The sequence below is a fragment of the Drosophila arizonae genome, chromosome X (assembly GCF_054131065.1).
Source record: "Drosophila arizonae isolate 15081-1271.41 chromosome X, UAZ_ARI_1.0, whole genome shotgun sequence".
Lineage (NCBI taxonomy): Eukaryota > Metazoa > Arthropoda > Insecta > Diptera > Drosophilidae > Drosophila > Drosophila arizonae.
In genome coordinates, this window is record NC_142927.1 from 20,474,467 (window position 1) to 20,484,660 (window position 10,194).

General features: G+C 49.4%; 3 protein-coding genes across 5 annotated transcripts; 2 read left to right on the plus strand and 1 right to left on the minus strand.

Annotated features, from left to right (window-relative positions):
- Positions 1-173: 173 nt before the first annotated feature.
- Positions 174-5,199, plus strand: xmas (RRM_XMAS2 and SAC3_GANP domain-containing protein xmas). 2 transcript variants are annotated; one of them, XM_018016037.2, is made up of 3 exons: positions 174-403; positions 454-2,020; positions 2,147-5,199. In XM_018016037.2, the coding sequence occupies exons 1-3, from the start codon at positions 357-359 to the stop codon at positions 5,090-5,092; spliced, it is 4,560 nt and encodes a 1,519-aa protein (XP_017871526.1). In that variant the 5' UTR covers positions 174-356; the 3' UTR covers positions 5,093-5,199. The 2 variants fall into 2 exon arrangements, with proteins under 2 accessions (XP_017871526.1, XP_089330700.1); XM_089474574.1 differs by having other exon boundaries at positions 471-2,020.
- Positions 5,200-5,620: 421 nt separating this feature from the next.
- LOC108619454 (uncharacterized) lies at positions 5,621-7,930 on the plus strand. The gene is made up of 2 exons (XM_018016042.2): positions 5,621-5,960; positions 6,011-7,930. The coding sequence occupies exons 1-2, from the start codon at positions 5,912-5,914 to the stop codon at positions 7,498-7,500; spliced, it is 1,539 nt and encodes a 512-aa protein (XP_017871531.1). The 5' UTR covers positions 5,621-5,911; the 3' UTR covers positions 7,501-7,930.
- Positions 7,931-8,844: 914 nt separating this feature from the next.
- On the minus strand, positions 8,845-10,191 carry Chchd2 (Coiled-coil-helix-coiled-coil-helix domain containing 2). 2 transcript variants are annotated; one of them, XM_018016052.2, is made up of 2 exons: positions 10,001-10,191; positions 8,845-9,645 (listed from the first exon to the last, which is right to left on the minus strand). In XM_018016052.2, the coding sequence occupies exons 1-2, from the start codon at positions 10,045-10,047 to the stop codon at positions 9,192-9,194; spliced, it is 501 nt and encodes a 166-aa protein (XP_017871541.1). In that variant the 5' UTR covers positions 10,048-10,191; the 3' UTR covers positions 8,845-9,191. The 2 variants fall into 2 exon arrangements, with proteins under 2 accessions (XP_017871541.1, XP_089330703.1); XM_089474577.1 differs by lacking the exon at positions 10,001-10,191 and adding an exon at positions 9,812-9,943.
- Between the last annotated feature and the right edge of the window lie 3 nt (positions 10,192-10,194).

Consider the following 10,194-nt stretch of genomic DNA (forward strand, 5'->3'; position numbering starts at 1 on the left):
ACAAGGCAAAACGTAGACATTGCTTAACATTGTTATGGTTACAGACTAATGTATTTTTACCACGTGTGCCGACAAATAAATATTTATGTTAAAAAAATAATTATCTTTTCGCATCCAATTGGCCAGATGGACTCTAACAAAATCTTACCGCGCAAACGTATTTCCAGCCAATCATAGTGTGCCCATATATTTAGAAACTATGTAAAGAAATTATCGAATATAAGCATTTCATTCGATAGTTCTGTGGGAAACTGGTTATATTCAATGTGACCAAAACAAGCCCAATTGCGAATGCGAAAAGTAGCTAAGAACCTAAGAAACAAAACGAAATTCACGTACAATTTATATTTTCTGACATGACGGATGCACACTCAGGCACTGCCTACAACAACAAGACACTGCTGTAAGTACTCGAGTGCAGTTAGCGCGCATATAACGAATTCTAACTTGCAGATGCACAAACATACCAGAACTCTTCCTCGACAAATTTGTGGCGCGCACGCATTTCAGTAGGTTCGGCAACCTGGTGAATTTTGTGCTGCGTCCCCGGCGCATGACCTGCACGGTAAGCTATTCCAATGAAGAGGAGGCTGCTTTGGCACTGCGTGAGGGTAATGTCTACAACGGTCACGAGTTTGACATGAGCTACGCAGAGAACGAGAGCACGCCGGCCCAGAAGACTGAGGAATGGGTCGACCCCGATGTGCAGGCGGAACTAAGTGTCTTGAGTGGCACCTGGCGCAACGAATACGGCTCTAGCAAACCAAACGCAACAAAACCACAGACTATGACTACAGCTACAAGTCTCTTCGGCTCAAGCAAAATCGCATCAGCTGCTACAAGTGGCAATGCTGAACGGGAAAGAGAGAAGGACCGGGAGCGTGAACGACAACGTGCACCCGCTCAATTCAAGATCGCCAAGCAGGAGCTGGAAGCCGTTATGCGCAAGCCGGCGTACACAAGCGAGGAGAAATATCGCGTCTTGGATGCACGTGACAAACTGTTGCGCCTGAATCAGAAGCGCTCGACAACCGACGCACAACGTTTACAGGGCCACTGCCCGGACATGTGTCCTGAAAAGGAACGTGTGCTTCGCGAATTCCAACGACAAGTGGCAATTTATGAACTGAAGCCGGGCACCGATGATCAGATCGCACATGAGCTCGCCCTGAAGCAATATTCGCGCAGCAGCGCCGATCAGGAGACACCGCTGCCGCATGAGCTGCGCGCTGAACCCGTCCTCCACATGACCATGAGCTATCTGATGCACGAGATAATGGATATCAGTGAGACAACGGATAATCTGGGCGATTGGTTCCACTTCGTTTGGGATCGAACACGCTCCATACGCAAGGAGATTACCCAGCAAGAGCTCTGCTCCCTCAGCGCCGTCAAGCTGGTGGAGCAATGCGCACGCTTCCACATCCACTGCGCCGCCCGCCTGGTCGCCGAGGATCCCAGCGTCTTTGATGCGAAAATCAATGCCGAGAATCTGACGAAATGTTTGCAAACGCTCAAGTACATGTACCACGATCTGCGCCTCAAGGGCATCCAGTGTCCGCGCGAGCCCGAATTCCGTGGCTACATTGTGCTGCTCAATCTGGCAGATGCGAATTTTCTCTGGGACATCTCGCAGCTGCCCGTCGAGTTGCAGAACTGCAAGGAAATCCGACGGGCCATCCAGTTCCACTTGGCACTGCAGGACACCAATTTCGTGCGATTCTTCCAGCTGCTGCGCGAACCGGAAACGAGCTACCTGAGCGCCTGCATTCTGATCACCTATTTCATTCGACTGCGCATTCTGGCCATGCATCGCATTGTGCAGGCCTATCGAGCGCCACGCAAATACGAATTCACCCTGCTGCCCGTCCAATATATACGCCAAATGCTGCTCTTCGCCAGCGACGAGGAGACGATTGAATTTGTCGAAGGCTGCGGCCTGACTGTGAACCAAGCGGATCGCGTTGAGCTGACTCGCATCCATACGCCAGAGCACTACAAGCTGAGTCGACAGTTCGAGGTGAGTGTGAAGTGGAATCTTTACCAATTGAGAACCTTCATGTGCTCTTTGATTCTGCTACTTTTGCTCTCGCTCTAATCGATTCTAACTGCTATTTCTCTCTCTCTCTCTCTCTCTCTCGTTCAGCTGGTTGAATCGAAGCGCAATCAGAGCGTCGGCGAATGCATTTGTGGCGAGGAACTGCCGCCGAAATCCCTGTACAGCAATCATCGGCCGCACAACAGCTTCAATGAGCAGGGCTATCTGAAGAGCAGCGCCTGGACAGCGAGAGATCAGCTGCCGAATGCCGAGGAAGAGGAAGAGGAGCCAAGAGCAGCGTACACCGAAACAATGCCAACGGCAGCAACAGCAACGGCAACAACAGCAGCGACAACAACAACATTTAAGAGCCCCACATCCACGGATAATCTGTTCAAGGTGCCGTTGTTTTCGGCGCCCATATCGCCAAGGATTAAGCCAGCCACGCCGCCATCTCAAGCGCCACAGCCGCAGCCACAGCCAACGATGCCGGCCAACATCTTCGGCTTTGAGATGCCGCAAAAGCAACAGCAGCAACAACAGCAGCAACAGCAAGCCTTTGGCTTTGGCCGGAACACAGCTGAAGCAGCCAAACCGAGTACGAGCACAGCCATTGGCTTCAGTTTTGCAGCTGCAGCGGCTGCCAGCATGGCAAAGGACGGCCCAAGTGCCGCTGATCTTGCCGAGCAACAGCGACAGCAGAAGGCCGCCGATGAGGCCAAATTTGCTGCACTGCAGCAGGCCATAGCCACGGCCAAGCAGCGTGAACAGGAGCTGCTCGAGCTGCAAAAGGCGAAGGCAGAGCAGGCGGAACGTGCGCGACAGCAGCGCCTGTTCGAGCAGCAGCAGGCCCAGGAGAGGCAAAAGCGCGAGGAGCAGGCACAGCAAGCGGCCGCCGCGGCTGCCGCAGAGGCAGAGGCGAAGGCGGAGCGCCAGCGCCAGCGGCGCGTTGAGGCGGAGCGCACGACACAGCGCAATCACCTGCTGGACCAATTGATCGATGAGCAATTGAACGAGCTGTGCAAACGGGAGTTCCGGCTGCATCACAGCGCCCTGGCCATATACGATGCACTGCTGGATGAGCAGATTGTGGAGCTAGTCAAGCGGAATATACGGCGCACCGACTACGAGCTGGGTCTGATGCGTCAATATTGGCGACGATGGCGCAACTACCGCCGCGTGCAGCAGCAGAAGGATGCGCTCTTCGCCTGCCTGCCGCTGAGCTTCGGGGCTGAGTCGAGCGAGCGCCTGTTGAACACGAAGACGGCGGAGCAGCCGTTGCGTCTGATGCGTCGCTATCGCCAGGGCGAAGCCTGCGACTATCGCCAGTTGCTAGCGGGCATGGACGATCAATGCTGGCTGAAGCTCGACCTCTGGGAGCTACTGGCCCACACACTCCAGCAGGAGACGCCCGGCGCTCGTCAATATTTCAAGCTGTTGATCTCGCTGCCCGACAGCAGCGTGGGACTGGTCATGGAGCATGCCTTGGATCGGGGTGTGCTGCAGCAGCCCATACAGAGCGAGGGCCAGAGCCAGAGAGCGAAGGCGCCTGGCCAGCCTGCCTACATAACGGGACTGGCTCACGGTGTGGCACTGTGCGTCCACAAACTGAAGGGCATGCCGCCATCGAATCCGAACCAGATGAGAAATGCCGATGGCATCATATGCTTTGTGGATGTGAAACAGGTGCCGGAGGCGCGTCAACGTTTGCATAGCCTAGTCAAGAGCAGCGGCTGCGACTATGTGGCGGTGATTGTGCAGCAGCAGCAGACGGAAGAGGCACAGCTGGCGGTGCAACTGCAGCTGGAGACGTTGCGCGCTTTTCGCATCTTCGACTGCCGCACCATGGCGCGTGGCAAGCAGAAGCTGCAGCTGGTCGCACTACTCCAATGTGCCGTCCAATTTCTGGCCAAGCAGCCGCATCGCAGTCGCGGCTCACTGCAGCAGATGGAGCTGCGCGAGTGGGTGCTCCGGCACCTGGGCGACGAGTTGTTTGAGCGACTGCGCTATGCGTCGCTAAAGGATGTAGCCATTGGCTGGCGCTGTCGCCAGGTGCCTCAGTTCTGTGTTCAGCTGTACAACGAGGCTGTGCGTCGCCTGCAGCTGGTGGCGGGCGAGCAGCTGGATGATCGACCCCAGCTGCCGCAGGAGCTGCGCGACTATGTGGAGCCGCTGCCGCCCCAGGCGCCGTTGCCCAATCGCCTGGAGTACTTTGTGAGTGGCTGGCAATCGCGGGAGCAGCGAGCGAAGATCGTGCAGCTTCTGGAGCAGGCCAAGCTGCCGGAGATGCCGCCGCTGCCGGCGACAAGCAACAAATCGCAGGACGCTCTCTGTGAATGGCTGCTCAACTATGCCCAGCTGAGCGAGGACGATGCTCAGGTGGAGACGGTGGCGCTGCGTGCGATACAAACGCTTGAGCTGCAGCTGCGCACGGGCAGTCCCAACTACCTGGACATTGTGGACATCTTTGCCAAGGAGCGGCTCTATGTTGTCCTGCAACGCAATGCCGCCTCAATTCCAGCGGCTATTGTTTACCGACGTCACACCATGCAGCGTTACTTTGCGACGCACTGGTATTATGATTGGCCATCACCAGAAGAGGCAGCAGCAGCTGCGGCGGCGGCAGCAGCTGAGAGTCCACAACAGGAAGAGTCGATCGAAGAGGCGACTGCATTGGCGCCCCAACAGGAGCCGCTTGACTATGAGCAGGTGCTGCGAAAGGCGCAGGCTGTACTGGACAAATGCCAGCAACATCACCCCGTCGAACGCAAAACATTGACCGTTCTGAACGAACCGCTGGACACTCTGGACCGCATCATGGAACGGTGCGAACGACATACTTTAAACGTTCCTCACGAGCCGCACTCGAATTGGCAATCCCGACGACAGGCCGAAAACTTGCCCATGCCGGTCAACAAGCGACAGCGTCTCAACGCCCCGGCGAGTGATGAGTGCGCAGATCTCTTGGATCGCACTGAGCGGTTACTCAACGTCAGCCAAACGGCTGAGGAGAGACGCCTTCAAATACTGCAACGTGCCAATAGGTTTCTATAATTTCCGGAGCATTTATTTATCTATTATACCTGTAATGAATCTAGTTGAGTGAATATAATTTAATTATTTAAATAAATACGTATTAGGAATTTACACTTTATAAGAAACGATTTTCGATTCACTTTACGTTCGCACTTGCATTAGTTGAAAACTCAAAAGGTATAACGCCAAAAACTATGCTTCTTACGTTATGCAACACTTTGATAATCACCACACATATCGTGTTCTGTATTTCTGCTTTTGTTTTTATATATCTATATATTGTCTAACAATTTTAATATTTTATTAAACAAGTGTCATGCTACCCTCAGGGCCCACTGAAACTAGCTTTACATTCACATCCTATCAAATGCGAGTCATAGAAATTTGAAATTACGCGCCGCCAGAAAGTATGCCTCGCGCGTTGTGCGACACTGTTCGATTGACAGTTTGTACGCTGCCTGCTATCGATTGGAAATAGTTTGAAATAAATATCGCACGTTGATTTAGTAGCAAACCCAAAAATTAACATGTAGGCCTTGCCGGCTTTTCTACGGTCAGTTGTTAAATTTGATACATTTAAGCACAGCACAGACAAAATTCAGTTGAAAAAGTACAATTTGTCTCATACAGAAAATCTAAATTATATATCGCCGCATTTCATACAATTTCTAATTAGTTGCAAGCTATACAAGAGCCAGAAGAAAATTTATACGAAATCTAAAATTAATAAAGTCCTATACGTATTTGTGCAAACTGTGCAAATTCTTTTAGAAATTTATACCATTTGTCTAATCTTAAGTCGTTTCGACTCGAAACCAGTCTGTTAACGTGAACAATATGAATAATCTTCCAGGATTCAGCTCGTTTCGTATGCTGCCCTTCGGAGGTATGGAATCAAATATGAATACATTTGTTTTATACATATTTTTCCAACAGCACTTGGCCGCTGGAGGCGTGCATTGTCCAAAACAATCAACACCCAGGGCGTTGGCCAGAGTCCAGTTTCCGCTATATTGAGCACCTACAGATCGGTGCGCTCTCGCCTGATGAGGAAGATGTCGGTGGCCATGATGCAACGGCGCTCAAACCTGAGCTTTCTGGAGAAGCGACCCATTAATCTACAGAGTAATGCAGCAGTTGGCTATGCACGACTGCCGGTCACAATGCGCCACTATCCAAAGACGCGCGCCCAGAAGCGCTCCAGTGTCGACTATTTCCCATTGATGATGCCCACATCGAATGTGTGGGCCAGTTTCCATGCGCACCGCACCTATGCCACACTGGGCGAGAGATTTGAGAGGAACAAAGTAGTGAAACGTCCGAAAACATTAATAGATCGGCCATTGGTACCGACGCTGGCATTCGAGCAGCCGGAAAGCGAAACGAATGTTGGAGCGGCCCTTCCGGAGGAGTCCGTCATGCCGGGAAACAAAATGAGCCATATGCTGAAGTTTCTGCGCGAGAATGCGAAGCCAACTGGCAAAGGAGATGAGAAATCAGAAAAATTACAAACACCTACGTTACCCATAATGCATATACTTGACAAGAAGGATCAATTGGCGAGGACTCACACAGCGCACAGCTCATCGCCGGTCGCCCGACCCCTGCAGCCGGGTGCACTAGCAAAGCCCAGTGCACGCCCACAAAGCGGAAGCGCAAAATATCTGCTGTTACAGAAGCTCACAACACCCGAGATGTCCTTTCTGAAGGCAACCAAGAATGCATCCAAGTATCTGGAAACGTATGAGACACGCCTGAGGGCGTCGCGTCAATCGCAGCCACTGAAACTGCGACTGCCTGAGGCACTGCAAGACGACAGCTTGACCTTGAAAACGCCCACAGTCAAGAGGAGCCAGCTGAGCTACCGCAGCACATACAAGCCACGGTTTAAGCCAAGCTCAGACTCTCGCTCGCCCAGCGCTATGCAAATGCCGGGCATCAAGGCGCACAAGATATCGATGCCGCACCGGAGCACGCGCACGAGCAAGAAGCACAAGTATCCAATGAAGCCGAATAGCGAGCAGGATCGCCAGAATGCGGGCGATGAACATAAGGAACGGGATGATCTGAACAATTTGCTGGGCGATCTATTGAACCAGAGTTCGTCCAAGCAGCAAGTTGGGGCGATCGAATTCAATAAGACGGCGCCGCTATTCAAGCTGGTCACCACCAGCATGGAGGGGCGCAGCAAATTGCACACTCGAGCCTTCGAGAAGCAGCTGGAGACGCCACCGCTATATCGGGGACCGCCAATTAGGCAACGCAGCCAATCGACGGGCGTTACTCGCCGTGCCATTATATTGGGCCAGAAGGCGGCGGTGCGAGCCAAATCGATCATGGAGAACAAGCTGAGCTTGCTGCTGAAGGCCGACAAGCAGTACCAGGACGAGGAGGATGACGACGAGGACAACGAGGAAAATCACTAGGGCCAGCGGCCATAACATCCATGCTCCCTAACCATAATTCCTGATGTGAGACTTATGCAGTGCGATGCAGTGCGTCCAATCCCAGCCAAGAAATCTAAGATTAATCTCTCTCCAAACCGATCTCAGCACCCTATTCTCAGCACTCGTTATTCATCAACATATGTATGTATGTAGTATGTATGTACGTTCGCCATGCCACAAATTCTGGTTATACATATATTGAACAGGATATACCATACCAGTGAATGTAACATATCCAATCCTCTCGGCTGTACACTCAATTTTGTCGCCAAATTCTAAATTGAAAGAAAGATGTTAATTATATTTAATTTAAATGTAAACAATCCCATTTATAATAATTTTGATTACAAGAACTAGTATTTGTACTTAAATACATAGATATAAGTTCATTTAAAGAAAGCCTAAAATATTCAGGATCGTTGTATTCATTTCTGAGACGTACGATCTACAAGACTTTCTTATTTTTCAATAAATTTTGTAAGTAATTAGAAAAAAAAGAAAAGAATTATATATTTATGTATGTTTCAAGACTCATGAAATCAACAAGTCAAGATAACTAAAAAAATATATACATGTATGTATATATTAAAAAAAAAAAAAAAAAAAAAAAAAAAAAAAAAAAAAAAGCAATTGGATCCTATATTAGCTCAGACTGAGCTAAACAATATTTATATAAATGTATTTACATACATATCAGTCATATCATATACAAAATATACATGCAAACATACATATGTATGTGTAACTGTATGACTTTAAGTTAAGTACATAGAAAATTGCCAAAAATATTTTTCCACAATTTCCATAATATTCTAGAAATTTTTTGAAAAAGAGAGAGAGAGGTACATAGATACATTAGCTATAGAGGGCGCCAGTGAGCGCGACAAAGAGACAAACATTGCAGACTATGATTTATACCCATACACACCTACATACATGTACACACATACACTCACCACCTGCACTCATCGTCATTCTCATCGTAAACATGTTTATCATAATCGATTCTGTTTACTTGGCCCAATCCATTTATTTCACCAAAACAAGTCTCAATTGGCGCAGCAAACACACAAAGCGAATGAAAACAAAAACAATAACAAAGCGACTCACGCGATGTTTGCAGAATCGAGCAACCCTTCCCCTTCCCACACCACACTCGTTCGCTCGCTCTCTCCTTCTCCCGCTCGCTCTGTCTGACGGCTGCATGAATCAGTGCAACTATTTTTGGTACACAGTGCGTCGTCAAAGTGCAAGGTCATCCTTCCTGAGGGGCTCACGTGCCTCGAGGGCTGATCTCTTGGCAGGCGCCCAGCGAATGGAACATACATTTCACAATTTAATGCAAATATAAATAAAATACATGTTTTTTTTTTTGGGGCCAACGACGCCGGCAGCCAAGAAGTTTTTTTGTGGCTGGCGGGCGCCGTGGCGCTAGATTTCTATTGAACAATTTGACTATATTAAACAATTTGTTGTCTCATCAACAATATCATGAATTATATATGTAAAACTAATTGAAACAAACAAAAACGCAGAATATCAAAAAAAAAAAAACCCTACTTCAAGCTCAACATTTCGCCAACGATTGATGAGATTTGGTTATGTTCTTTTTATGTTAAATTTGTTGTTGTTATTGGAGCTGCTGTTTTTGTTGTTTTTGTTGTTGTTGTTTACTGCAGATGATGCTGCACCTTGCACTGTCGCAGAGCCTCATTGAAGCCCTCGCACAGGGACAGATCGGATTGACCCTGAGCGCATTGCAGGAACTGTTTGATCTCCCAGGCGCAAGCGCCTTGTGGCTCATTGGCCTGAGCTTGCTGGCCATAATAGGGCTGCTGTTGTTGTGGTGCAGCCGGTGCGGCAGCGGCTGGCGCTGCGGCCTCCTTATCGCCCGATCCGCTGAACAGCGATGTGAGTCCATGTCCGACGGTGTGACCGATGGCCGAGCCAACGGCAACGCCTCCAGCGGTTGCAGCCATTTGCTGGAACATCGAGGGCTGCTGTGGTGCTGGCATGCCAACGGCGCTTGGTGGTGCCGCCATCGGTGCTGGTGGTGGTGCGGCAGCACGTGCGGGCACTGGAGCCGGTGCTGGAGCAGCGGCGCGAGCTGGCGCCGGTACTGTGCTGCAATACAGAAAATTAAAAGAAATTTATCAAAATTATAGTTTATGCATTGTTTTTGTCACGCGTTTGAACTTTGCTCGTTGCACAGTTTTCGTCTCGATTTCCGTGTTTATCTGTTATTTTCGGTTACGTAACAACTTGCGGCACGGAAACTTCCAGAACTTACTCTACATTTCATTCACCCACAGTTCAATTAGCGAAAGCAGAACAATACATTGCGCATCGTTGCAACTGTGTTGCAACAAAGAACAAAACAAAACGTTTCCCGTGTTCTTTTTGCGTCATCCAATTTGGTGCCTTTTGTCCAATTGGATTTTCTTACGCTTTTACAGGTGCACTGCGGAACGCAACTTACCGTCTGGCTGATGGTGGGGGGCTAGCTGAACGTCCACGGCGTACCATTTTGTTATTTCTTTTAATTTGAGTTTTTTTATTTGAAATTTGACACGAACGAGTTATTTAGTTATTTACGAGAATTTAACTGTGTAGCTTCGGGTGCTTTGCTTGGTTTTATAAACTTTTATGCGTAGCTAGAGTTGCTTGAAATGT